The sequence below is a fragment of the Blastomyces dermatitidis genome (assembly GCF_000003525.1).
Source record: "Blastomyces dermatitidis ER-3 genomic scaffold supercont1.2, whole genome shotgun sequence".
Classification (NCBI taxonomy): Eukaryota; Fungi; Ascomycota; class Eurotiomycetes; order Onygenales; family Ajellomycetaceae; genus Blastomyces; species Blastomyces dermatitidis.
Window position 1 is genome coordinate 4,308,507 of NW_025544775.1, and position 26,505 is coordinate 4,335,011.

General features: G+C 48.6%; 7 protein-coding genes across 8 annotated transcripts; 1 reads left to right on the plus strand and 6 right to left on the minus strand.

Annotated features, from left to right (window-relative positions):
- Positions 1–22: 22 nt before the first annotated feature.
- Positions 23–5,047, minus strand: BDCG_01872 (ran-binding protein). Its single transcript, XM_045417420.1, has 6 exons — positions 3,153–5,047; positions 2,833–3,059; positions 2,589–2,719; positions 2,238–2,484; positions 1,438–2,124; positions 23–1,312 (listed from the first exon to the last, which is right to left on the minus strand). Exons 1-6 carry the CDS (start codon positions 4,427–4,429, stop codon positions 1,182–1,184), a joined length of 2,700 nt encoding a protein of 899 aa, XP_045274235.1. The 5' UTR covers positions 4,430–5,047; the 3' UTR covers positions 23–1,181.
- Positions 5,048–5,072: 25 nt separating this feature from the next.
- On the minus strand, positions 5,073–8,686 carry BDCG_01873 (uncharacterized protein). Its single transcript, XM_045417421.1, has 2 exons — positions 7,445–8,686; positions 5,073–7,315 (listed from the first exon to the last, which is right to left on the minus strand). The coding sequence occupies exons 1-2, from the start codon at positions 7,930–7,932 to the stop codon at positions 6,604–6,606; spliced, it is 1,200 nt and encodes a 399-aa protein (XP_045274236.1). The 5' UTR covers positions 7,933–8,686; the 3' UTR covers positions 5,073–6,603.
- Positions 8,687–9,481: 795 nt separating this feature from the next.
- Positions 9,482–11,065, minus strand: BDCG_01874 (membrane associated DnaJ chaperone). The gene is made up of 3 exons (XM_045417422.1): positions 10,820–11,065; positions 10,200–10,754; positions 9,482–10,102 (listed from the first exon to the last, which is right to left on the minus strand). The coding sequence occupies exons 1-3, from the start codon at positions 10,877–10,879 to the stop codon at positions 9,587–9,589; spliced, it is 1,131 nt and encodes a 376-aa protein (XP_045274237.1). The 5' UTR covers positions 10,880–11,065; the 3' UTR covers positions 9,482–9,586.
- An 88-nt stretch (positions 11,066–11,153) lies between these two features.
- BDCG_01875 (RNA polymerase I subunit Rpa43) lies at positions 11,154–14,957 on the plus strand. Its single transcript, XM_045417423.1, has one exon. It carries the CDS (start codon positions 11,241–11,243, stop codon positions 12,813–12,815), a length of 1,575 nt encoding a protein of 524 aa, XP_045274238.1. The 5' UTR covers positions 11,154–11,240; the 3' UTR covers positions 12,816–14,957.
- BDCG_16456 (uncharacterized protein) lies at positions 13,287–20,187 on the minus strand (the record flags this gene model as incomplete). Its single annotated transcript, XM_045425687.1, has 6 exons — positions 13,287–14,612; positions 14,680–14,872; positions 15,030–15,563; positions 16,064–17,346; positions 17,408–19,657; positions 19,778–20,187. 6 exons carry the CDS (start codon positions 20,185–20,187, stop codon positions 13,346–13,348), a joined length of 5,937 nt encoding a protein of 1,978 aa, XP_045279807.1. The 3' UTR covers positions 13,287–13,345.
- Positions 20,188–20,697: 510 nt separating this feature from the next.
- On the minus strand, positions 20,698–23,813 carry BDCG_01878. Of its 2 annotated transcripts, XM_045417425.1 has the most exons (6): positions 23,059–23,742; positions 22,861–22,974; positions 22,557–22,763; positions 21,918–22,490; positions 21,528–21,784; positions 20,698–21,474 (listed from the first exon to the last, which is right to left on the minus strand). In XM_045417425.1, exons 1-6 carry the CDS (start codon positions 23,269–23,271, stop codon positions 21,465–21,467), a joined length of 1,374 nt encoding a protein of 457 aa, XP_045279808.1. In that variant the 5' UTR covers positions 23,272–23,742; the 3' UTR covers positions 20,698–21,464. The 2 variants fall into 2 exon arrangements, with proteins under 2 accessions (XP_045279808.1, XP_045274239.1); XM_045417424.1 differs by having other exon boundaries at positions 20,698–21,784; positions 23,059–23,813.
- A 232-nt stretch (positions 23,814–24,045) lies between these two features.
- BDCG_01879 (triacylglycerol lipase) lies at positions 24,046–25,899 on the minus strand (the record flags this gene model as incomplete). Its single annotated transcript, XM_045417426.1, has 7 exons — positions 24,046–24,654; positions 24,727–24,847; positions 24,906–24,947; positions 24,992–25,080; positions 25,300–25,540; positions 25,686–25,786; positions 25,868–25,899. The coding sequence occupies 7 exons, from the start codon at positions 25,897–25,899 to the stop codon at positions 24,420–24,422; spliced, it is 861 nt and encodes a 286-aa protein (XP_045274240.1). The 3' UTR covers positions 24,046–24,419.
- Positions 25,900–26,505: the final 606 nt, after the last annotated feature.

Here is a 26,505-nt window from a genome sequence, read left to right on the forward strand (position 1 = left end):
GGAAAAGAATCAATGAAAAAAATGCACAGAGAGTTAACTACTCATGGTAGTGTTTTGAGTTCTATTTATATTTTAGCAGGGCTAGAAAATAAGAGAGACAAAGAGCTGAAGAAACAAAAGTTTTCAATGAAAAAGAAAAAGAAAAAGAAAAAGAAAAAGAAAACAAAAAGCCCTGTCAACTCATTAGCTATAGTTAATGAAAAGCCAATTCCCAAATTCATATTCATGTTCACTACATACCCGCTATATCAGATGCAACATAAGCTTGCAATAGAGAAATATAAAGAGGCGTAGTTGGTGGTTTACTTCAGAGGGGGGACCAAAGAAAACAAGTCCAGTAATAATAATAAAAATATAAATATAAATATAAACATAAAGAAAATTAATGATGAGGATGCAACTGATGAATACCTACCTCTCTTTTGCAGAAACACGAAAAGAGAAAAGAAAACCATAAATGTTTCCATCTGAGCACACACACGCTCACTAATCTGTAATTTCCCCCATTCCATTCCTTTCCATTCCTTTCCCTTCCCTTCCCTACCCTACCTTGTATTTCCCCTTCCTCCCTTACTTCCTTCTTCTCACCATTTCGCAGCCTGTTCTTCAGGATGATGTGTGTGCCCATGACTTCGACGATATTAACTATATGATACCAGCACGGGAAGATAAAAGAAAGACAGAAAGAAAGAAAAAGAGGCACACCAGCCAACCCCCCCCTTCTTGTTTACCTAGCACAACGAGAGCATGGAGTGTTCGAGAGGTATTGGAATAAATTGATGTTGGTGTGCTGGATGGGAAGAGAGTGACAAGGCAGGGAGTGGGAGGCGGGGGAATGGCAAGGGGAGGGGGGGGGAGGGGAGGGGATGGAGGAGAGAGATGGGATGAATAAGGGAACATAATAATGGGAAAAATGGATAACTAAAAAATTGAAAATTAAAAAGAATAAAAAGAGAAAAGAAAAGAAAAGAAAAGGAACAGCCTGTGGAATGGGATAATAATGAAAGAGAGGAAAAGAACATAAAAATAAAATAAAAATAAAAATAAACACACGCACACCCCCATCGTGCTCCATTACATCAGAGAATACTCCGTCCTGTATACTGCATACTGCATACTGCAAATGCTACAAACGTCGTTTTTGTCGTTTTGTCGTTGCTGCTGGCTGCTGATGGTCTTTTTTATATCACAAAATCATGCCGCACATTAATAAACGCCCCAGCGCCGCCGTCCTCGCTGATCTCATTTACCAGCACCTCTGTCTGTTGGTATAGCTTCTCTAGAGCGGCGGATGAGGATTTGCCAAGGAATACTATACACGATTAATTTTGTCTAGATTAGCATATCATCGTAGAATAGAGGCGGGGTGCGTAGGGAATGGGATGATGATAAAGTAAAACTGCTATGAGAGAAGAAAATAACAAAAGAAAAACTCACCCAGAATCGCAGAATTCAACTCCTCCGCCACCGGCACGCGCCCGCTCGGCTCAAGCAGATGCCCGTGCACGCTCGACTTGGGATTCGAGTAGGCGACTAGTGAAAATATATCGTCCAGCGCCCGCTTATACTCCCGCCGCTCGTCGCCGGGGTAATCAGCCTGCAGCTCCTGGCCGTATAAGATCGCTTTGTGGAGGAGGCCGTGGTAGTTTGCTACGTTTGCCGCCTGTGGCTGTGTCGTTGTGCGCGGGGTGCCGTTGTACTCGGCTGATTCTTCGACGTCCATGCCGTTTTCGTCGTCGTCGTCGTCGTCGTCCAGGGCTTGGTCGTCATTATCATCACGATCGTCATGTCTCCCACCGGCTTCTAAAGAACCATTATCGTCTTCGTCGTCATCGTCGATGACATCGTTCATCTGCTCGTCTAATTCCATATCGTGCGCGAAGACATCATCGCTAGTATCATATACTGACATAGAGGTAGCGCCATTGGGTGAGCGGGGCGCCTGTTTGGACGTCGAGGAAGTAGTAGGTTGTGGTTCAGTGCAACGGCGCATCATCTCGATGAATTTCCGACAGCGGAGGCGGAAGTATATCTGCGGATTGTTGACGAGGACGTCGGCGTACGAGGCATTTGTTAATTTTAAAGCCTTGTCGATATCGCCGTCCAAAATGGCAGTACGGATTCCTGAAAAATAAGTGTCAGTACATTTAACACCCTCCAAAAAAAAAAAAAAAAAAAAAAAAAAAAAAAAAAAAAAAAAAAGGGATCAGAGAGGGAGTTGGGGATAGAAATGTTACTTTGTCGTTTAATAGCATCACCATCCTCCTCAGCCTGATAATCCTTTAACGGCGTCTCTCGCCCATTCTGCAAAGCCCGCGACTCCTCCTGGACCTCTTCAGCAAATGCTCGTGCGGTCTCTACATAGCCACCATGCGCCAAAAATTGAGCCACGAGTTCCTGGATAAACGTCGTCTCGTCGAGGGACGAATGCAGATTAGAAATACTAGTAGCCCTTATGTCCGCTTGAACTTTGAGTTTCTCCCTCTGGAGCAAAAGTAAATAATATTGTTAGCATGCATTCGGAAGATCAGACAACCACTGGAGTAATAAATGTTTTCGTCTCTTCAGAAAAGGAGTAGTAGCCTTACCTCCATCAGCCCATCAATATCATAGATAAAAGGAGACTGGCCAAAATTCGCCTTTAGATGCGTGGTGGGTTGCTTCTTCACCCCAACGGCAGGATATAGCTTCACATTCCTCAGTTCCCGGAACGCATCACCTGATTCAAACACACGAAACTGTTAGCAATCCCCCATACCTTTAATACATGGATATTGTGTTTGGTAGTCCAAAAAGTAACCCCGGGGGGGGGGGGTGTGGATAATGCCATACCAAGAAACACCCCATTCCTCGTGAAAAAAGCAGTACTCGTCGAGAAATTCACCCCGCAGCCAATGGTATCATTCACCGAATATTTGGGCCCATACTGCGTACCCTGACCCTGCGTCTCGCCGAAGAAAGTCCTGCCATCGTCGCCGTGGTAAGCCCAGGATTCCGGCTCCCAGCCCGGTAATCGTTCGAGAGATGCTTTGTTGCTCGTGAAGCCCACGCATATCATCCTAAAACGAATATATTAGCTAAAACCACATTTTACCCATACTAAATATCGAATATATAGACTTATATATAATATATATAAAATAAACACGTACCCATCCTTCGGCTTCGACATGATGGTAACCTCAAAGTAATAAATGCCGCACTGCGGCGGCATTGGATGGTCTGCCCGACACGACGCAGCTTCATGATCAAGCTTAAGAGGGTTGCCCAAGTACCGCACCTCCAGGCCATCGCTCAGCAGGTCCAGGCCTGCGTTTTTATACTGATCACTCCAGCGGGAGGGAAGGGGCATGATGGGGGTGCTCTCATCGTCTGATGATGAGGGGGGGTGCTCGATGATCTCGTGGGTCATGCCGCGGTGGGATGGGGCGAGGCGGTGGAGGTTTACATTACTGGAGTTGGTGGAGAGTGGGGGCGCACCTGGTGTGGTGTTGGAGCTGGTATTGGTATTTGTAGCGCGGGCAGCATTATTCGCGGTGGCGGCGGTGTTTGAGGAGGTGGAGGCTGAGGAGTGGTTTGAAGCGGAGTCCTTTTGAGTAGATGATATTGCAGCTGAGGAGGAGGAGGATGTGGCGGCGTTGAAGGTGTTGGATCTATGTGCTGCGGCGAGCTGCGCGATGTATTTGGAGTTTCTGAGATATGAGGGGGTGAAGAAGGAGGTAGCAGGGGAGGAGGAGGGACCGTGCAGGAAACCTGTGTATGGCGAAGGAGACGGGGAGTAGTGGTCTGGATAGGTTGCGAATTGCCGCGAGTAAAAGGGGAGACCGGATGTAGTTGCAGGATTTGTGCTTGTGCTGTTGGGAGGGAGAGATCTCCTCCATGGGCTTCCTGCAGCCCCTCCTCCTCCGCCTCCTCCCCCGCCACTGGCACCGTTTGGCTGCATGTTGCTGTTATGGGCGACACTACTGTCCACCCAGACGTGTCTGCCACTGCTATGTGCTCGAGAATCGGGAGGAATGTAGTGCGGGGGGAAAGAGTTACTTGGAGTAGCGCCGGATGCTGAAGAAGAAGAGAGGAAAGACGGAGGATGCGGACCTGACCAGGCCGACGGATGTTGCTGATGTTGTCGAGGATTATGTTGCTGTTGCTGTTGCTGTTGTTGTATTTGCAGTAGTTGGAAGAGTTGCTGCTGCTGGTGTTGGAGAAGGTTTTGGGAGGAAGCTGGATCTAGGGAGGAGGAGGAGGTTGTATTGGCGGCCGTCGGTATATTGCTAGTATTGGATGGGGTGGAGTTGGCTAGAGCAGCGGTGCCAGAGACAACAGAAGCATAGGACGAGCGTCGGGGCATGGACGAGAAAGAAGGCGGCGGTGCAGGATAGGAGATTGGAGGACCCCCGCCACCGGAGCCAGGAGGAGCATTATTTGACATAGTAGTAGGATAGAGAGGGAGGGAGAGGAGAAAAGACGAACGAGGTTGTGGTGGTGGTGGTGATCAGGTGTAGTGGTGGTGGTGGTGGTGGTGATAGTGGTGGTAGTGGAGCAGATAACTTAGAGGCGGTGGTGTGGACTCTAGATGGGACAATGACCTCACGGCAACACCACGAGGACTGCTGTGTAGTTATATATAACTAATATAATCTATCAGAAGTATTGCCGACAGACAGATGGCTCGATCAGGTGTTGGGTTCTGGTCAGGCTCAGGCTCAGGCTCAGACTCAGCAATGAGTAAATTCGTTGCCTTTTTATACGTCCGTGATGGTTGATGGACGATGGATAGAAAGACGTATTTCCTTATTCTTCTCTTCTCCCCGTCGTCTTGGGCGCTTTGGTCGCTGGGGACAGAAAGAAAGAGGGAGAGGCTAGAATGATGTGCGGAGTAGTAAGTAGTTTTATTATTAAATAGTTAGTATGTTGTATTATTTATTAGCCCAGATATATCGCTCGAAAAAACAAACCAACCTCCATTTCCTAGCAGCAGCAGCAGAAAAATAATAGACATATATATAAAAAGGGAAATTCCCCGGTGAAACAGTCTAAATATTTCTTAACTGGTGGTCTGATAAGTTGAGGGTTTATTATGTATTTAGAGCCAGCCAGGCCAGCAACTACCACCGCAACCACCAACCAACCACCACCACCACTACTTACTACTACCACATTCTCCAACCTACATTGAACCGATACGATCATTCTTCGCGCTGACTGGCACGGGGACGGGGAAACTACCTGCTCGTCTCTCACATTTCAAATAATCTAGTTCGGTGCAGTATTGCCGATTCCTCAGCGAAGCCTGGGGTCGGGGTCGGGGCTAGCAAATGCTACATGACTAGCTACCTCCTCCTCCGACTTTCTCCTCCTCGTATTCCATGTTACGACAGGGAGGGATTGCAAGAGGCGTGTTCTATTTATTCCCTTGCGGATTATCGAACTATTTAGAGTATAGGCACGTCCACGTCCATCCTCCAGAGTCGCCCGAGTACCTATCCAGTGTGTATGTGTGTACAGAATCCAAACCCCAGAATCCACCAAACCGGTCTGTACCTGCTGGAAGGGAAAAAAAAAGTCCATCTATCTATATACATAAGCAAAAGGGAAAACTAGAGAAATATAGAAGAAAAATATTCAGAACGGAAAAACCAAGCATATGCGTCTTTCTTTTTTTCCTCTTCTATATTGTATCTCCCATCCGTCCATTCCCCATCCTGCCCTCAGACACCATTAAAAAAAAGAAAAAAAAGCCAAACGACAAGAAAATATCATAAAATACAACCATATTAATTCTCCAATCCATCCCTCGCTTTGCTGAGTCCGGTCTGCCAAGAGCAAAAAGAAAAGAAACGATCCCGTGCTAGATAGAGACCCGAAAAGACAAACCAAAACGAAGTGAAACGAATATTGAAATATAAAAATGAAGATGCATGCCCAACCCGCTCTTTCAAAATACTTTTTTGCTTTTTTGCTTTTTTGCCTTTTCCCCTTTCTGAGATGTATGTGTATGTATGTATGTGTAGCTGGCAGTCAGTCGGACGAGAGGAAGAAGAAAAGTAGAAAAATAAAAGAAGGAAGAAGAAAGAAGAGTGGTGGAGGGACGGAAGAAGGCTGTACAAGGTAGGTAGGTAGGCAGGGACATTTATTAGGAAAACAGGTAAATTAGAAAAGAACCAAATGACAAATACCGATTAGCAGAGACGGTAGTAGAAAGGATGGTTATCAAATATAAAGTTGAAACAAAAAGTAGAAGAAAAACACACCCTTTATAACCGTACGAAAGTGCAGAGAGAGAGAAAAAAACCCCTCATATAATAGGGCAAAAATATGATACAGAGAAAGGAAGTGGTACATTGGAATCAGCAGATGAGGATGAAAGTAAAGAATAAACCCAAGGTGATGAGGATGAGAAGGGGTAGTCATACCAGAAAAGGAGGAAGAAAAAACAATCCCCCCTTTTGCCGGCAGAATCGAGACGGGACACCGACATCCAAAGGAAAATTAAAAAAAGAGAGAATTCTATGCTCGACAGGTAGATCGACCGGACCAAGGACGGACAGAAAACAGAGGCACGGTGAAGTTTCTTTTTCAACTTTTCAACCACCCAACCCACCACTAGACAACGGCGACAGAAACAGCCGTAGCTGAACCGGCAGCATCACCACTCTCATTAGAATTATTAGCATTAGAATCGGCATTCATATCTGCCCTCGATGTGGTCGTCGTCGCTAGCGGCAGTAACGGGGTCACATCCCCATCTCCATCCCGATCCTTGAAACTCTGCTTCTCTTCACCCGCAAAGGCGCTAGCCGTACTCTGATTCGCGTTGCTATCAGCATCGTCGATGGCGGGCGCGCCGCTGCTGCCAGCAGGAGCAGTTGCAGAAGAGGAAGCGGGAGCAGCAGCACCAGTGCCATTGGCCATATTAAACGTGGCACCATCCGCATCCTTCCCACCACCACTGGTGCCCTGCTCTTGTTGCTGTCCCTCCGTCCCTTCCTTCCGCGGTCCCGTCGGTTGTACATCCTCCATGCTACTACCACAATCACCATTAACAACAACAGCAGTAGCATCAGGCCTGGGCGGTGCCGCCCACGTCGGGACCTGCCAAACAACCCCCGTAAAACTCTTGAGGTTAAACGTTTTCCGCTCCCATTTGCGGCATGGCTTGCCTGTGCGGTCGAGGGCGCGCAGGCCCGCGTTGATAGCGCCTTGGTTCGCTTTGGGGCCTAGTTTGTGTGTTGGTGTCGGCACATGGCCGGTACCTGTGCCGGAGGTGCCTCCGCCGGGGGTAGGGCGAGAGCTGGGGTCGATGGAACCGTCCTCTCTGTAATATTTTTGTTCTCATGTTAGCAATTTTTGTTCGAGGTGGTGTAAATTTTGGACGAAAAGGAGGAGAGAAAAAAAAGCGAATAAGAGGTTCGAACAAACGGTGGAAAATGGGAAGGAAACGTACAATCTCGGCTTCTTCTTCGGCCCAGGCTTCCCTCTTGGTCTCGGTGTGATATTGGCGTCAACACCCTGTCCTAGACCCCGTTTGCTCCCAGGTTTCGGACCTGGGACCCCTCTCCGTCTCTGGGCCTCTGGCAGAGCCGCGGCGGGTGTGGAAGCTGCGTCTGAAACATTATCAGCAGAGGAGGCGGGTGCAGCCACGGTGGGGGTAGCTTCTGCCGCTGCGGAGGCGGGGGTTGAGGACGGAGAGGAGGATGGCGATGAAGGCGAAGAGGAAGCTTTGGGTTTGGTCTTGTTGTCTTCTATGGGAGGCTCCTCTGGCGTTGAGGTGGTGGTGGTGCCGGGGAAGCGCGAGAGGAGTGAGGAGGAGAGCTTGAGGACGAGTGGGTTTGTCATTTTTGCGGAGGAGGGTTTGGAAGACGATCTACCGCCGGAGAAGGAGGAGGTGGATGGGGTGGAGGAGGAGGAGGGAGCCCTGGTGGGTGACGGCATGTCTATTAAGCTGGCTTGGTGGTGGTAGAATAATTGCAACAATAATTTTTTCTCCCTTCCTATAGTGGTTTGACGAAGATGGCTCCAGCCACTTTCTTGGGATGGCAAAAATTCTTCGCAACGGTGAATGAAGGGGATTTGCGTTCGAATTAATCCCAATGAAAAAAAAAGAAACAAGAAAAAGAAGGTTTGCCGGGCGGCGTAATTCCCATTTAATTTCCTGTCCGGCCAAGGGAGGCTTGACGTAGAGGTGGGATAGGGCTGCCTTGTAGAGACGACGGGAGGGGTGGGTGGGTTGAGGCGACTCGATAAATTGGGTGGTCAGCCTATCTTGGGGATATTAGCGCGTAGGCGTGATGGTGATGTTTTCGCGTTTGGGTGGTGATAGGCGGTATACAGCCGTGATAGTCGTGGTCGTGGTGATGGTGGTGATGGTGGTGATGGTGGTGATGGTGGTGGTGGTGGTGGTGAAGGGAAGAAAAAGTCAGGGAGGATGGGTGGAGGGGAGAATTAATAGGAAGGCAGCCAGGCGTGGGCTGAGAGAGAGTTTCATTGTCATGATGAGGAGACGAGAAAGCCGGAGTGTGGTGTTAGCTACTACCTACCTACCTACCTACTACTATTATTATTATTATTACCAGCGAGACGAGAGTGGGAAGTGGAAGCGGGCGGGAAGCGCAGCCATCACACCAGGAAACGGAAACTGAGGCACAGGCTTAGGCGTGGGCTTGGTCTCGCTCGTAGAAACATACACCCGCGCGCTGGGGAGCGCCAAGGAAAGGTTCCAGCGAATCCTGTTACCGTACCGTTCTGTTACGGCCTCGTTACGCCCAAGTACGCAACGTAGAGCCAAGTATCCAGCTGTTGTGTATATTATACAGCAGCCTTACGGGTGTACACGGCTAGACCTGTTACAGCCACTCGAGTGGTGACTAAGCAGCCCCCATTCCTGGCTCATCATGATGTTAACTCTATATGCACCTTAGATACAGACACGCACATTGGAGCAAAAAGGAATAGAAATACAGGTACAAATATCCAAAACTGCCAAACCTAGTCAAATCAACCACACATGCCTGTTTTAAACAGAGCGTGAATGGTTCAGGGATATACCCCTCTGCCATTCCCTGCTCATTCAATGAGCCAAGAACCAGAATGCTAGAATAGGGAGGGAGAAATAATATATGAACACACCGTATTCGTTCCTTCGTTCCACAGTCTTCGTTCGAGCTTCATATACTTACGGGCACTGCAAATTAACGGAGCAATTATGTAGGTATACATTTAATAGGAAATAGGGACAAAGAACTCTCAAGGGCCTGATGATGAATGATGGTGATGATGATGTAATGTCTATCGCCAATTCTCGCTACTCTAAATGAACATGCCCATACCGGCTACAGCCAAAATCCATTGTGCAGAGAGAAAAGAAAAAAAAAAAAAAAAAAAAAAATAGTTCTATCTATGCAACATATCGAAACATAACATACCTCCCGTCTCGAAGAAACTGACCAGGGAAACAAACATCACCCCAAACACCATCCCATAAAAGAGCATAAAAAGCAAAAGCAACGCAAAGCCAATACATCATCAATAGCCAGAAACAAAAAAAAAAAAAAAAAGAGAGAGAGAGAGAGAGAGAAAAACCTGCCTCTCAAATCCCCACCCCAGCCCACCTCTCCATAACCACCCTCACCGCCTCCTTAACCTCCGGCGCATCCCTCACAGACCCCAAAACCAGCCCTTCCTTCATCCCCCGCCGCAACTTCCCAACACTCTCCTTATCTCCCTTAAAAGGCGCTAGCCCTAGCTGCAACAACCGCGTCGCCTCCGCCTCATTCACCTGCGCAAGATGCATCAGTTGCGTCAGCTGCGTCTGGGTTTGCGCTGTCAGCCCGCCGTTGCTGCTTGCTGCTGCTGCACTTGATGATGATGTTGCTGAGGAGGAGGACGAGTCTGGCGGTGTCAGTTGGGAGATGAAGATGTTGAGGGTCATGGAGGCGTTGCGGGCTAGGGTGAGGGTTTGGAAAGGGAGGAGGTAGAAAATGTCTAGATGGAGGAGGGTGGAGAGCCAGGGGGGTAGGTAGGAGGCGGGCATGAAGGTGCCGTTTTTGTGGGTGAGGAGGGCGAGTTCGAGGGTCAGGAGGGCGAAAAAGATGTAGAAGCGCCACTGTATGTGGTGTTAGTATGTGAGTGAATAGGGACATATATGTGTAATTATAGAGATTGGTTTTCCAAGGGAACAACAGGACGAGAACAAAACGTACATATCGTCCCCAGGCCGAGAACCAGAACAGATTCATCAGTACCATCATGACAAACCCGCCTAAATACTGCGGCAACAGCGCGCGCAACCCCACAAACAGAAACTCGCCCATCGTCTTCGCCTTAGACCCTTCCACCACCTCCTGCCCAAACCGATCGTACGCAAACCGCTTCACGGGGTCCAGCAACGTATCCTGCGCCAACCTCAGTCGCAGAAATAGCGCATCGGGCGACTCATAACCGGTGCCGTCACTGTTGAGAATATACTGCTGGCTCTGGCGCTTGTCCGGGTGGTGCAGGGTGGCTAGACGCCGGAAGCGTGATTTGATGGTGCGGTCATCGTCTGTCGGGAGCACGCCTAGTAGTTGGTAGAAGTCGCCCTTAGCGCGGAGTGTGTGGTAGGCTTCGTAAAGGGTGTAGAGGAGGTAGGAGGTTACGACGACGACGTAGATTCTGCGGTAATGGCGGGCGTGTCGCGGGCTAGAGGGGACCGGGTGAGGGTCACCGGCGCGAATGGTTATGCGGTAGTACAGGTTTTGGAGGAAGGAGGTTGCGTACTGTTTTGGGCATTTGTTAGATAGGGATTGTATATGTGTATATCTACGAAGGGAAGAAAGCTCACTCTTGGGAGAAAAGCCCAGCCGGCGTAGGAGAGAACGGTGGAGAGGACGTCGCCGGCCATTTTGCTGTGGAGGTAAGGAGGTGTCGATTGATAATCAACGAAGCGTTCCAAGAGAAATTTCGCGGATAAAGAATGAAGTAGCTCTAAGAAGGGATTGATTAATCTATGACATACATTTCTCCTCAGCAGTGCCGGCACCTCTGAGAAAAATGATAGTCTTCCGCAAACCCAAAAGTATAAAGAAACCTATCTACTTCCATACGCCTTTGTGTTGGGTTCCAGGTTGGAAGTCTTGGCGCCAACCCCAGAAAAAAAGTCTCCGCCGAAAAGTGAAAAAAATATTAACCATCTGCAACATCAAACTTATTTACGCACACAAGGCATTGCAGCCACAACGACGGGTGGAATATCCGCATGCGCCATGTCACTGGACGCAATGGACATCGATCCCGCTCCCCTTTCACCAGAGAGAAAGCGCAAAAATAAAGAAAAGGACAGGCACTCGGCCAAAAAGCGCAAGCATCAAGTGACCACCACCACCGCACAGCCAGATGTAGAGGAGTCTTCACCAAAAGCGAAGAAAAAGGAGAAGAAGGAGAAGAAGCATAAGAAGCACAAGTATCATGAGGGTCTCGAGGCATCTGCGCGAGCGCTGCCAGATACGCCCAATTCGCGATCTAAGAAGCCCAAGAAGCCTGCACACCAATCCCACCAAGCTGCCTTGAACGATGACTGGGAGCAAGAAGAACAACCTTCCAAACCGCAATCCCAATCCCCAACAACCTCCAGAAAGCCTCTCTCGAAAGCCTCTGTTTCGCAATTGGAATCCACATCAGCAGACTCCACAGAATCGTCCGCCTTCCACCTCATAACCGCAACCCTCTACGTCCCTCTCTCCCCAATCTCCATCTCCCCAACCCACGCCCTCTCCTCCCTACAAGCCGAGCACCTCTCTCCCCTCCTGCTCACCTACTACCCACCCCTCCGCGGCATAGTGCTCGCCTACTCCAACGCCTCCATATCCTCGAGCGCTCCCTCACCAACCTCCCCGCCAACCCCCCCCCACAACCCAGACGAAGACCTAAACCCACAGCCCTTAACCCTCGCCGTGAGCGCGGGCGAATACGGCGTCCTCTATGTCTATCTGACAGCTACGTTCCTAATATTCCGCCCAGAGCGCGGCCAGCTGCTCGAGGGATGGATAAACGTGCAATCCGACGGCTTTCTGGGCGCCGTAGTGTACAATCTCTTCTCCGTAGGCATTGAGCGTCGCCGGCTGCCCGCTGACTGGCAGTGGGTGGCGCCGGGAGAAGAGTCAACTACTGCAGCTCTGGGAACCACTACGCCTAAAAGATCCAGCGGTACTGACGACGACGATGATGACGACAATGAGGATAAGGATTCAGATTTCGACTCTGACAAGGAGAATTTCCGCCCGCTTCCTGCGACTTCATCTACAATCCTCGACCTGAACGCCCAGAATCATAACCATGAAGGCATGGAGCCGCCATTTGAAGCATTCGAAGATGCTGCCGCCGGCTATTTCCGGACGCGCTCGGGAAGACGAGTGCGCGGAATGGTCCGGTTTCGCGTCAGGGATGTGGATGTCATTCCAGGCGCGGAGCATGATAAGGGCTTTCTGAGTATTGAGGGGACGATGCTGAGTGCCGTGGAGGAGGCGAAGTTGCTAGAAGAGGAGAGGAGAAGGGCTGCGTTGGCTCCATTGTCATCATCATCATCATCATCATCGGCGGTAGCGAGAGCAAGAGCGGGAGCAGGGAGGAGTGGTGATGAAGTACCTCCGCGGGCGATGATGTCGGGTGGGCTGGGGATCCCGAGCGCTGCTGCTACTGCTGCTGCTGCTTCTGATGATGATGCTGATGATGATCTAATGGAAGTGGAACCGGAGGCGGAGCTGCCCGTGCCCGTGCCGGGGAAACAGGGGAAGGACAAGGAGAAGAAGAAAAAGACTAAGGTGAAGAAGACGACCTCATGAGAAGTAGGCACAAAGTTTGAGGGGTAGGCGGGAGACGGGATTTTGAGATTACGCCGGATGTTTGGTTGGGTTTGGTATATACTACTCCATACTTTGCCCTTTTTTCTTTGATCTATAGAAGCACATGTGAAGATATCGATTTTCCACACTTTCCATTCGCGGTCTCATTTGCTATGTGGTCTCATGTATATCCTGGGAGAGGTTTTCATCTCATGTTTTGTCCTTGGTATTGTCGCTGTTTTTTTGTGCTAATCTTCATAGCTGTCTCTTTTTGCATGCTATGTCGGCATGCTTTGAAATATAGGGGTGATTATTCTTTTTTGTCAAGGATTAAAGATCATAGAGAGCATTCCATTTATGAAGATTTGGTTTTGGGATTTATTTTTTCTTCTTTGTGGTCAGTTATATTTCACTTGAATTATCATCGCCAACTCCCTTCAAACTGAATCCGACCCAATGCCACGCCATCCATTAATTCCTAATCATGGAAACCCCTCCCCCCCCCCAAAAAAAGGGCACATACACCTTCCTCATGCCAAATCCACCTTCAACACATCCACCCCCTCATCCACCTCCTTCTTGTTCACCATCTTCCCCCTCTTCATCAACTCAGCACACTTCATAACAATCGGATCCATCCCCATACTCGCAACCGCCACCACCGTCTCACCCAGCACATAGTATGCCACGAATTTCCCCGCCTCCGTATCCCCCTTAATAATCAAATCGTCAAACCCATTCATCGTATTGCCGCAGTAGCGCAGTTGGCCACCCAGCGCCGACCAGAAGATCGGAATGAACGATTTCGCCTTCAGCGGCACGGAACTGTTGCTCGAGAACGCGTGGGCGATCGTGCGTCCGACGCTTCGCCCCGAGTTCTGTGCTACGTCCCAGTGCTCGATGCGCACGTGCGTGTGGCCGCCTTGGCCTGCCCCAGGTCCATCGTAGGGGTATGTGGCGATGTCGCCGACGGCGTAGACGTCGCTATCGCCGTTGGTGCCCTTTAGACACTCGACAGCGAAGTACTCGTCCGTTTTGAGGGACCCGTCGCGCTCGAGGGTTACGCTGGGGTTATCGCGGAGGAATTCTGTGGCCGGGCTGACGCCGACGCCTAGGATGACGAGATCGGCGGGCAGAGCGGTGCCGTCTTTAAGGTAAACGGCGGCTACCTTTGAAGGATCCGCGTCAGACGAGGTGGCTTTGTCGACGGAGGCGGACATGTAGAACTTCACGCCGTTCTTTTCCAGATTAGTTTGGAAGACGCGTCCTACTTTTGCGCCCATGATGCGCTCGAGCGGTACGGATTCCATGCCGACGATTTTCACGTTGTTCTCCTTGGAGAGTGTGTTGCCTACTTCCATGCCAATGAAGGAGCTGCCGATTATCACGATTTCTTTCTGCTTCCTGGGCCCTACGGCAGCTAGAATGGCTTGCACATCTTCCACAGTGCGGAGGACGAATATGTTCCCCAGTTCTTTGAAGCCGGGGAGTGGCAAGCGGCGCGGGGTCCCGCCTGTAGCTAGGATTAGTTTTGTATACGGAACTGATTTGCCTGATTTGGTCGCTACGGTCTTGTTTGTGAAATCGACGGAGGTGACTTCGTCCGAGAGCACGGAGACGGAGACCGCGGCATACCATCCTTTCTCTCTGAGGAGGAGTTTCTCTGGGTCTGGGATTAGGGCTTTGGAGAGCTTCGTTCTGTCGAGGGGGAGGTTGGGCTCCTTGGAAATTATTGTGATTTGGCCGCTGAAGCCGTGCTCACGGAGCACTTCTACTGCTCCGATGGTTCCGCTTCCGCTGGATGGGTAGAGATATGCCATTAGCAGGAGTTGGGTGTAGAGAAGGGAAAATTCTCCAGACCTACCCTCCAATAATTACAACCTTCTGATCATGTTGAGAAACGCTACAAGAACTAATGGGCAGCCTGCCATTTTGTTTGAAGGTTGTCTCGTCAGCCTTGACGTAGACGCTTCCATCTTTCTCGAACACTTCATATTTATGTAGCGCATTGAGGGCTGGCGCATCTTCCACGTCTCCAGTTGTAATATTAAAACAAGCTAGCAAAAAACAAAATATGATACCAGTTAGCGACAATCAACTCTTTATATCTCCTCAATTACAATTAAATTTACATAAACGGAAGGAACCAAAAAAAGTATGTAGGGGAGAAAACTGCAAAAATATAATAGGTATTAACTAAACGGATATACATACCACCATGCCACGGGCAAGTCAGCCTCGCATCAGGAGTCAAAACGCCCTTTACCAGCGGCGCGCCATAATGCGTACAGTTAGCAGTAAGCGCATGGACCTGGCCGCCATGTTTCAAGAGCAAGAGTTTTCCCTTCTCGATGCCCTCGACTTCTACTTCGATCTTGTCAGCAGGAAGGTCGAGCGAAGTTAGGTCCTTGATTTTGAACGTAGATGTTGACGACATCTTTGGCGTTGGAGTAGACGACCACCGTCGTGAGGTTGAGAAGTGGTGTATACGCGTTTTTGTTAAATGGATGTTGTTGTTGTCGTTGCTGGTTGTCCTCTTGTTGCTGGTGTTGTTCTTATTGGAGTTGGTGATGATATGAGATGATGTATGGATGTGCTGGATGCGGGGGAGGTTGGCAGCTATCTCCGGGCGATGGGATGCAAGGATAGATGACGTGCCGAGCGCCGACTTACATGCGGGATACCTGGTCCAGACAGCTGCGGCGATAATTGGAGTAGATTTATATAGTAGAGGTGGTGTGGATTGGGCTGTACTGCGACAGATGATGGAGCTACCCGAGGAGGATGGAGGGAGTCGCATGCTATGGGGTGACACCTGCGGAGTCTGAGGGAGGCACAATGAGGCATGGAACGAATGGATTCAGTGAGTATACCCAGTTATGTATTACTGATATCAATTCCAGGCAGTGGAGAGTTCCAAGGTATTGTGCAGTGAGATTGGTAATGATGCGACCCCATAGGCCAATGGGCGTGTTGTGATGTCATGGGCGGGAATTCTAACCAGAGTCGGGACAAGTGCTAAAACATACTTTTATAGGCACGGAAACATGAGCACAAACGGGGAAAAGGAGAAGTGAACGGTGCCATTGAGTACGCAGTAGGTCGTGCAAATTAAAATTATTTTCTCACAGCAGCTAATATACACATATTATATCAGTATCCCAATCCTTCTACGCTCCCTTAAAACTCCAAATTACCAGGCCAGCATTGGATAAATAATAGCTATACCACACTTCTCTTCCGCAAACCTCTCCTCTGCGTCTGAACAGAAGGCGCTTCTGTCCTGCGTGGCCGCCGGCCTCTAACAATCCGTTTCTTAACCCACCCAGGACCCTGCGGAAGTCCGTGAGACGCGGCAAAATCTCCGTCGGAATTCCCAGGCGACTCGGGCTCGCTAGATATTGTTAAATCCACAATAGAACTACTGCTCTTCTGCGACACGTCTTGATTGGTAACATATTCAGAGTGCTGCGTTGACTCCTTGTCAGCCTCGGTTATGGCTGGGAGATCCAACCTGTCGTCATAGCGCTGGGGTTTCCGGCGGGGTGAAGATGATACCTGGCGCGGAGATGAAAGGATTTTTCGCCTGCTTCTTCTAGTTACAGACGTGGACGGCGAATTTTCCGCAGCTGTTGTTGTGCGGGGTGGGGCTGTAGAAACGAATCGTGCCATGGGCGGTGATACACTTGGAAGGTTCCTATCAGGTTCGTAGAAAGGATTGGGGATTACGGATCCACTTGAACCAGGGCGGTGTGCAGCTGGCTGGCTATCTTCGACAGCGGAAGGGAGTAATGAAAGCTGGGACTCGTCTTGATCTATAGTCGTCTGATCGAGCTGAAACAATGGCGGTGAAGAGTTGTAAATGGCATCGGAGCCAAGGGGCATCGGCTGAACATGTTGTGCACAATCATCCATTGGAGCGTCATCGACTGACTTTATTCCAGCGTCCAATCCGGTGTCGATACACGTCTCCTCAATAGACGGTTCATGCTGTGAGGTGGTTGTTAGGTCCTTGTTAGAAGCCATAGAATCCTTGGCCAATGCATCATCGGGTTCGAGATACTGAAGCTGATGGCCAGATAAATCTGACAATTTCTGATGATGGGAGCTAGGCTTGTGGGAAGAGGGATCCGATGTAGGATCTTGTAGCCAAGTAGGGGAGCTGGGCACCTCCGTGACGATCTGCTTTTCAGGCGTACCCCGCGGAGAGCGGTTTGCTGAAGGGGAGGGTTGGGGCTGGTGATCTTTGCGAAGATGCGTTGAGGGGTTAGGTGGTGGGCTCGAGACAAAGCCGGCAAAGGTAGGGGATTGAACGGTCGGACTAGCACAATCCGTGACCCCCTTGTTCTCGATGGTTGCGTCATTGTAAGTCCTCGAGTCCTGGACGTTGAACAATAGCTCTTCGGGAGGAAGAAAATCTGAATCAAACCCTGACCTAAACCCGGCCTCTCGAATCATTGCCGAAATTTCGTGTCGTGTCGGCGACGAAACAGTGGCGACTTCGGGAATCGGGGGCGGAAGTTCAATAGGACTGGCTCAGGTATCGCGTAAGCTGACTGGCCCATCAACAGAAAAGGAGAATTTATACCAACAGGTGGTGCTGTGTCTCCTCAACCACCTCTACTGAACCATCAGTAGATCCGATGGAGAGCAATTTCGGTTCTATGAGCTCTCCAAATTGCATTTCCCTAAATCCATCATCTTCTCCTTTCCATTCATCGTAACCAGGCATCTCAAACATGGTATATCGCGTCACCCCATCATCGTCATCGCCATGGTCCTCTCGAGGTTGCTGTCTATCGCGCCGCGCAAGCCGCAGTGTTAAAATCCCATCCGTAACATCTTCGATAACGGCAGTACGATATTTAGACACCAGCGGTTGCCAGTTTGTAGCTTTAGACATGTCCAGCTGCTTAAAGGCGACGATCGTTCCAGGCTTCATATCAGCGTCCCGTGCATCTTTCAGAATAGACATATCGTCCGGTAAGCCTGGAAGATCATCTGTAGACGCACTCTTATCTGCTGAAGTCGCCTCTGCGCTAGTCACATTACGGCCGACCCCATTAAGAGACTGAGCTGAGTTGTAATGTTCGTCAGCCCAATCATTCCCATAATCTAGCTGATTTCCATTTGAAAAACTCGCGTCTCCATTGCACCACTCTTGGTCAGAATAATCGGCTTCTTGGCGATTTCGAGATTTCCGCTTTCGCTTCTTGCCACTAGCTTGTTGGTTTCCTTTAATTTCGCGGATTTTCGCCTGCGCATCCTTATCCCATCGTTGTACGAAAGGGAAGGGCGGCGTGGACAACTCTACATCATCGTAAAGACATTCCGTAGCTTGAAGGATGAGTCGATCTTCCCAGTTTTCAATCGAATCGATCTTCGCTTCCGTAGATTTATCAATTTCTTCAACTGAGGATAATTTTGACTGTGGTTTCGGCTGATGTACATGATTGCTCAGCGTCTCTCGCAGTGCCTTCTCACCCTCCTTTGTTTTTGGGGTTTTCAAACCTAGAGAGCCAAATACAAGGCGCTGCGAGCTAGGAACATCTAGTTTTGACTGTCTCTTAGATGATTCTGTAGCTGTCCCGAAAGCACCGTTGGCGCCATTTATCGGTGTGGTTGACATCGATTCAAGAGGACTCAATTTATTAGCGTTCTTGGTAGGCTGCGGGGTCACATCAACACCCCCTTTCGCTATATCCCGTAGTAGCTGTGCACGCTTCCTTTCAAACTCCGCCTGTTCATCGTTGCCTTTCACCTGACTTTCTGAGATCTCTTCACCTGACATCCCCGGAAACGGGCCAGGGTTAGCCTCGCACCATTTGCGCAGATCGGCGAAATTAGCATCTTTGTGAAGGATTCCGAGCTCCTTCAGTTTCTCAAGTCTTCTTCGTAACTTGTTTCTCCTGTTGGTATTCTTCGTTCGTCGAGAACCGGTACCAGGAGGATGGACAATTGGCTGTGGGGTAGCGACGGAGGTCTGCGGGCCATTTTCCGTCAAAGATGTTGTCGCTTGTTGTTTGGCACTGGTAGTAGAAATATTGATATCTTTTGATTCTGAAACTGATGAACTACCACTGGAGCTTGAAGATGCTTCCGAAGATGCTTCACTCGAGCTGGAACCACTGGAAGAGACGGAGCTTGTTTCATCCTCGTCGCTCGCCGATTTTGCATCGGAGGATGTTGACCCCTCGGAATCAGATTGTCGCTGATCCTCAAAGCTTACGCCAAGACTGCGCTTTAGTGAAGACGGACAGGATGTCCGCGCCTTCTGAAGCAAGATCCCGTGAATTTTGCGCTCTCCAACGCATATATCAGCTTGTGCTTTTTGCTTCTGTTGCCTCGTAGCTCGCGTTTTCGAGTCGGGGGTGGGGGCTGATGAACCGGCCCCTTTTGCTATAGGTAGTTCCTTGCTCCGTTTCTCGTGGAACATTATGGCTTCCTCAGACGGGGTAACAGCAGATTCATCGCTCTCGGTTTGATATTCATAATCGTCGTCCTCTTCATCGTCCTCGTCGTCGTCTTCATCCCCTGCCCTAAGAACAAGCTCTTTCCCAGCTCCATCGGTTTCTTCTTTCCAGTCTGGGTCGTTCTCTTCATCATCTTCGTCTTCAAGATTAAAATCTCTTGCAAGAGCGTCATCAACCCGCCATCCGCCAAAGTTCAATCGCCTCTTCTTCCGAGGTGGAATTGTAATAGGTGGCCTTGACGACACTGCTTTTTGAATATAAGGTTTCCCGAACGGAACACCGTCGATCAAATGCCTCCCATCAATAGTGATCTGATGGCGGCCCGTAAGTCTCCTGGCCATGAGATCACCAAGTTGTAATGCGCGTATTCTAGAGCCCACAGGGAGAACACAAGGTCAAAGTTAGCAAATTTGCAAGCAAAATAAAGTCATCAGACAAAATACCATAAAAAAAATATAGAATAAGGGGCCCGAAACAGGATAAACATACACAACTTCATCCCCATCCCTCAACAGCCCATCCACCTCCATAAAATGTAAACACTCAAACCCCATAACTTCCACCGCATAATCCTCCAGTCCCCATTGCCCAGCACCACCACCAATGCCACCACCACTCCCACTATCTTCCTCAACTTGCGTCTCAAGTGGAATAACCTCATTCACATCTTCCAGCAACTGTGCGATTGTCAACCCCCCGCTCCCCGAAGCCGCTGCTGATGCGCCAGATCCAAACCCAGCATTTGGAGCCCGCGTCGACGTAATTGTACAAGATGATACCGTGGCGAAGGATGAGACAGCAGAATTGGCTCTGGTGGACGCAGAGCTGGGCGAGGAAGTTGTCCAGAGGACACGGGTTGTAGGAAGGCCATGCCGCTGTATGACGAGGTGGAGACGCATGGCGCTTAGTGGCTGTTCGGTTTAGAAGGAAGGAAGATAGGAGGGGAGAGAAAAGATATGGAATTGATTTGAGTTCCTGCTGCCAGTTTCGTCGTTAGTTTCACCGAATCCTGTGGTGTCTGGTAATTTTAGCGGGTCCTATTCGCCTAGATCCCGCCTGTGGATGCCATTGTTAGAGCACTTAGGAAAGCATAGACAGTATGGGAGCTTTGATGCTCCTTATCGAGTGAGCTGGTAAATTCTAGCTCCAACCCGGAGCTTCAAAATATAGCATAGAGAAGAACAGTAGAGGTTATATTAAACAATATGCTGATTAGTGCCAGTCACACTATTACTATTTGCCGCTGCCTCTCGTAGACGGTAAAAGTTCAGCTGATAATGTTGTGTCTTTGGTGTTTGCGAAAGTTCCAAATATTCAACCCCTGGCGATGTCAAACTTGCCTATATTTGGTCTAGCGCCTAGCGCCAGCTCTCGCTTAACTCTGAATTCTTTTGCGACTTCAATGTATTTTGACTGAGAGTTTGAACCAGGTTTTATTTTTTATTTATTTGATCCCTATTGAAACCCATCCCGCAAAGAATTTTTAATTACCCCGGTCAATGTTGTTTTTCTCTAAACAAAAATATGTCCCATGCACTCATTGATGCACAAAAGCGACGAAAAAAGAAAAAACAAAAAGGGAAAAAGATAAAGGAAAAAGAAGGATTCCTGACATGAAAATGTACGCTTTCGTTATCCGAGCCCATGAACCCTCGCTTTCGTGATACATCGTTATCCCAAAAGTTTATATGTAGAAAAGAGAAAAAGAAAATAAAAGACAGTTGGAAAGAATGGGAATAAGCTATTTGTTGAGAGAAATAGCAGTTGATCGCATACTAATACTACGATCTTATCACCTCTCGCATACTCAGATGACAGGAGAAGGACTCATATATTTCCCAGTGGAGTTTCAACCTTTAAGGATCACGCTTGTTTTCCCGCCCCCGGAACGGGTTTCCTAGGGGGAACTCCCATGAAGGGCAATGGCCTTCGTTGCTGTGAGTCCTGTAGTGTTTGTTGTGCCTGTGGTGCCTGTTGTGGTGGGTATAGGGTCTCCTCGATAAGTTGAGTTTGTTGAACCTGTCCAATTGATGTCGATTGCAGCGGCTGGACGGCGAAATGGGAGTTGGCATATTGCCCATCCAGAGGCGTTACATTTGCATAATGGTTATCAAAGAAAGACTCCGTTGATGCATTGCGCGGGCTGCTACTAGGGAAAAGCCGCTCGTTGTCTTTATTATCCTTTGCTGAACCCTTATTATCAGCCCCTGACCATGATCCTGGGTCTGGAGGGTTATACTCGCGCCGCGGGCCATCCACTGGCCCAAGAGCATCTGCCATGGCATCCTCATAGCTTGGAGGAGCATCATCGTATTCGGTGTGCACGGGAGCGATTGTCGGGACAACCTCAGGCCGAGGAGGTTGCGGAGGCGGAACCTCGGATACCTTGCTGACCTTACTAGGAGACCGCCGGACAGCGTCTAAGAGGGCCTGAGGAGGAGCGATTCCAGAGTATACTTGAACGGGTATCCGGAGGGGAACAACGATAAGCTCAGGCTAGACCGCGAAATATGCATCTGTTACTTGGGTGCTCCATTATGAAATTACAGACAGATCAAAGATCCAGCCCTACGTATGAAATGCATCGAGGGACATGGGAGTGTGTATCTGGAAGCCGTGAGTAACGTACCTTCATCATAGCAGAAGAACCATGTCTTAATCCAACTTGTACATCCAAGTTGTACGTCCGCGATATATTGCAGGTATCGAATGACGGCGCCACAGAACTGGGCAATGGGGTACGATCCCACATGCTGGAATCTATCTTCCACTCCTTCCCAGCGGGAGCGGTTCCATCCCCAAGCGGGATGTTCATATTGCTTTGGCTTACAATGACCCAGCTCCCACTCTCAGTTCTGGCAAGATCGTGGGCCCGGATGTGTGTATATGCGATTAATTCGACCTGTATCATCTGCAAGAAAATCGTGTCGGAGCTGTCGTTAAGCTTTCTTACCAGAATTCGTAATGGAATGGGCTCGTTACAGGTGATGATTGCAGGACTAGGTAATCTGGCATCTACGGAAAATTTGGGAGGTTCTTCCTCGATATCGATCAAGGGTGGAGGATTGGTTGTTCGGAAAAGACTCTTCTTCCCAGGTATACTGCTGACTTTTGAAAATTGTTGCTGGCGTCTGGCATACGATTCCGCGCCGGGTACTACTCTCTCCGGAGGCTCGATGGGCAGGAATTTGAAATCCGCAAACTAGATCGAGTCCCTATCAGCATTCAACTTCGAGGAAGCGAAAGGTATATCCAGGATCATACATACCCCTCTATAATTCTCCTTGTAAAACTGTGGCCGCGCAACCGTCGCCTTCACGTAATATCTAATCTCGGCCTCGCCCGGAAATCCCGTCAGCGACGGTGGAAGTGCCCTACGGACGTGTATATTCGTATCGCGGGCAACCTCTAGCCTTATCGCGCCCATGTTGAGATTTGTCCTCGCATGCTCACTGCAGTCATTATTGAAGGGAAACTATAGAGGGCCGAATAGCAGGAGCAATTAGTCGCGGTTTTTTCAAACTCGAAACCGTACGCTACAATATTGCCTGGAATCTTCTCATTTGACTCACTTTGAAACTAAAGGGATATTCGTGATGGCCGGACGGAAGGGTATAGTACGGGTTACTTCCGACGAGTTCAGACGTATCCTCAACCGGAAATAAAGTACGGGTTTTGTATAGGAGCTGCAGGTTTGAAACCGCGTGAGTAATTAGCGCGAAAGCTCCAACCTCAATAGACTCGATTCGTTATTATAAACAGACGCATACCTTGTGGGATTCCACCTCCGTCCTCTTCTTCTCACTGCGGTCACTATTGGGGTATTTCGGAGCGGCAAGCCTGGTGCTGCTCTCGCCCTCGAGCTTCACGACGACGCTTGATACGGGAGTATCGGTGGATAGGGCAAGGATGACTTTCCCTGTGATGAAATCGAGGTTCGTAAAATACGCATGCGGCCTATCCAGATGGATTCGAACAGACATGGTGAATAATTGGCTTAATTCGAGTGGGATTCCTGCGCAGAGCGTTTTCCCAACAGGAAATGAGCTAACCGCGGGGTGTAACTACACTACTCTGCGAGGCGAAAAGCAAGTATTACACAGACAATTAGAAGGGAGGTGAAAGCAAAGCTGGGAGAGAATCTAGAAGCGAGCACTGCGTCCTCTAGAAGACAAATTAGGTATTATATCTGTGTTTCTCAAAGAGTAGTTTAGAGAATGAAGACACAAGCAGTTTTGTTTGTTCCGGTGTGTTGCGGGCGGGCACTGGAAACTGACCGGCCGGAGATAAATCCAGGCAGATGTCGTTGTGCCAAGCCCCGCCATATCTTTCGGCTTTCTTGTGGCTTGTTCGGTTCATGCCACCGCAAAGATTTATACACTGAAGCATTAAAGTAGGTACCCTTCGAGATACATAGGGCTAACTAACGGATGAGCTAGGACAAACATCTGCTTTCAGCCTTGTGCAGCAGAGCCATTAGTTACTCCGTAATTATGATGAATATGCTTATCGGCACGAAAGTGTTCCGAAACAAGCCAAAACCACAGCAGTCATTCAGCTTTCTTTCCACGCCTCAAGCGATATGATATGCTTTTAAGATCCTGAGCCACGATACGCAGTTGGTTGGTAGCTTTGTTCCCTGTAACCGCTTGCCGCCTCAGCCTCATCCACACGTCACTTGCGAGTGCAAAGTTTGTAAAATGGTTCGAGAAATTCCGGATTTGCAGAAAGGGAAATAAAAAAGACAAGAGAACAGAGGGAAATGCTGCTATCTATCGTTCATTAACACAAACTTATGATACGCCTTTATCTATATCTATCAATACACTGCAATAGCATGGGAATACAGGCACATACATGTACCAGGGGTAGGGGCAGGCGAGGCGATTCTGGAAGCAGGGTAAAACTCAAGCATCAGTAAACTCAACCGGAGGACTTATAGGCCTTCTTTTGCAAGCATATCTACATTCACCGGATCCAAACGGAATCAGCTAGATCCAAAAGCTGTTTGCAGATATGTGGCTCTCTTACCAGCAATATCCAGATATAGGGCAAGTGCATTGAACCTGTGGCTCCCCCAGAAACACACATCAGTATTTGCCTGCGGGGTGATCATGCTTAGCATGAAACATCACATGTTCCCTGTTAATTCAGAGACAAGCCACTTCAGACGGTTGGTCCAGTTGATTAAGTCAAGATGGCTAACACCAACAAGGGTGCCTTTATAGCCCTCTTGACCTCCCCACTTGCTACTTTGGACGCTGACCAGTCCGTCATTCGGGCCTTCCTCCTGCTCGATTATCCGGTGGGACTGGCCAAACACAGACCACAAACTTGGGGTTAGCGAGGCCCCGTACGAAAAGTACCTGGGTGGTCCCTGATAGTGAGTGACGGGTCACCGTCCTTTATTTGCGAGCGAGCGCTAGTAGATTACACACCTGACATCGTGAACGTCTGGAGTGTTCGGATTGAACTCCTCCTGCATGTACTTGCGAGTGAGTTGATTGAATGCCCCTGATTCGATTTTCAGCCGCGCGAGAGCGTTGCATACTCGTTTCTCTGTGTTCCGTGTGCTTGAACAAGATATTACCCGTATTCGAAAAGGGATATGACGTACCTCCAATCTGCCCAAACACATAATCGGCAAATGAAGAACCTACTCTAGTTAGCAGTAGTACTCAAGCAACTTGCGACATGACCAACCTCGATGAGGGGTGGAGATCGTAGTCAGGGACAAAACGCGGAAGCTCGTAGGGCGAAGTCTACTAATCATATAACGGGAGTCCAGACCCCTGAACAGTTTCCCTGTGCGAAACATGTATGAATAACCCGAAAACACATACCCCTAAATAATAAGGTGAGCCCATATCCAGAAATAATGAAATTTTATGAAAACTTCAAGCAGGTTTAACATACCATACTATGTCTTTAAATAGAGGATAGTTAGCGAAGACAAATTATCCATCAAACCGTGCCTGCATACATATATAAAATGCAAAGTCTCCACTCACGCAATAATATTGACTTCGTCGACCTGAATCCAAGCCTCGATCCCTCTCATAAGCGCTTCGGCTCGTTGCTCAACGGACCCTGACGGCAGGACAGGAACCGTAATAACATCGATCCCCTGAAGGGTAAACGCCTCCTTGATTCCGCGCCAGTATTGGATTCCTGGAAGATACTTCCCCCCCAGTCTCAACTCATCAAATCCTAACAGCCCATGGGCAAGCACTATGGGGTATTTTGGCTTCACTGTAGAATACAACACCTCAAAGATGGTTCAAGATAGCAAATATATCAGCAAATTGCACTAGGCATCATATTTTCTTTCACCAGGGAGGTGGTTTCCATTTTTCTTTTCACTACTTTTTTTTCCCTCTCACTGGGCATTACTGACAGTATGTATCTCGAATTGTAGAGTATTTGTCTTTCATCAAAGGTTCCAATAGCTCAAGGCATAGATCCTGTGGATGAGGCTTTGATACATTGATTGTCAAGCTGAATCCTCACACTCGAAATACTGCGAGTACTTGAGCATTGTTGGGATGATGGCACGGTGAAACTGTTTTACAAACCCACCAAATGACTGGGTTACAGATCGCATGCGTCATTCTATGGCGCTGAGAAACAATTCATTTTTGTTGACAAGTCCTGAGCTGAGAGCAGAATGAAATTAGCTAAGTCTCTTGTAGAGAGGCATTCTCCATTTAAAAAAAACACTTCAATGATGATTCCAGTAAATTTAAGTGACAAAATGATAAATATTGAAGCCTGAAGCTAGTGAGCTAAATATTGCCGTTGAATAACAATTCATACAGAGACTACACTACTATTATTATTATTATTCTTCCATTATACTCATATGCAAGCGGAGCTTATGATGGCTCCTTGCGTGATGTTAAATACAGGCCAAGTGTTGGTTAACGTGATCAACCACTCAACGCCCGCTTAAACCCAATGCCCGCCATAGCCATCACAATGATGAAATATTTTCATCAATATCTCAACAATACAATTAGATTTTAAGGTGATATATTATATGATGAAAATATATATAGAAAATTACACATAAAAATATACAGCTAATTCTGTAGATATTTATTAAACTTAATAACTCACTCAGAATATGAAATCTTGAATAAAGACAGATTTAGTGAGTAAGTAGTTATTAAATCAGTAGAGATTGTAATATTATCAGATTTCTCTGACAGTGAATC

What these genes read in the sequence shown, in the direction of transcription:
- BDCG_01874 (XM_045417422.1), bottom strand. Translation starts at nt 10,879, where the DNA reads ATGGCCGGCGACGTCCTCTCCACCGTTCTCTCCTACGCCGGCTGGGCT. An exon ending in GCTGGGCTTTTCTCCCAAGA is followed by an intron (nt 10,755 to 10,819) that starts GTGAGCTTTCTT and finishes TGCCCAAAACAG; the next exon opens with TACGCAACCTCCTTCCTCCA. An exon ending in TCTCGGCCTGGGGACGATAT is followed by an intron (nt 10,103 to 10,199) that starts GTACGTTTTGTT and finishes CACCACATACAG; the next exon opens with TGGCGCTTCTACATCTTTTT.
- BDCG_01875 (XM_045417423.1), top strand. Translation starts at nt 11,241, where the DNA reads ATGTCACTGGACGCAATGGACATCGATCCCGCTCCCCTTTCACCAGAG.
- BDCG_01878 (XM_045417424.1), bottom strand. Translation starts at nt 23,271, where the DNA reads ATGTCTGTTCGAATCCATCTGGATAGGCCGCATGCGTATTTTACGAAC. An exon ending in CGGAGGTGGAATCCCACAAG is followed by an intron (nt 22,975 to 23,058) that starts GTATGCGTCTGT and finishes TCAAACCTGCAG; the next exon opens with CTCCTATACAAAACCCGTAC. An exon ending in GTTCTTCTGCTATGATGAAG is followed by an intron (nt 21,785 to 21,917) that starts GTACGTTACTCA and finishes TTCGCGGTCTAG; the next exon opens with CCTGAGCTTATCGTTGTTCC.
- BDCG_01873 (XM_045417421.1), bottom strand. Translation starts at nt 7,932, where the DNA reads ATGCCGTCACCCACCAGGGCTCCCTCCTCCTCCTCCACCCCATCCACC. An exon ending in CCGAAGAAGAAGCCGAGATT is followed by an intron (nt 7,316 to 7,444) that starts GTACGTTTCCTT and finishes AAAATATTACAG; the next exon opens with AGAGGACGGTTCCATCGACC.
- BDCG_01872 (XM_045417420.1), bottom strand. Translation starts at nt 4,429, where the DNA reads ATGTCAAATAATGCTCCTCCTGGCTCCGGTGGCGGGGGTCCTCCAATC. An exon ending in ATGTCGAAGCCGAAGGATGG is followed by an intron (nt 3,060 to 3,152) that starts GTACGTGTTTAT and finishes TATTCGTTTTAG; the next exon opens with GATGATATGCGTGGGCTTCA. An exon ending in ATATTGATGGGCTGATGGAG is followed by an intron (nt 2,485 to 2,588) that starts GTAAGGCTACTA and finishes CTTTTGCTCCAG; the next exon opens with AGGGAGAAACTCAAAGTTCA.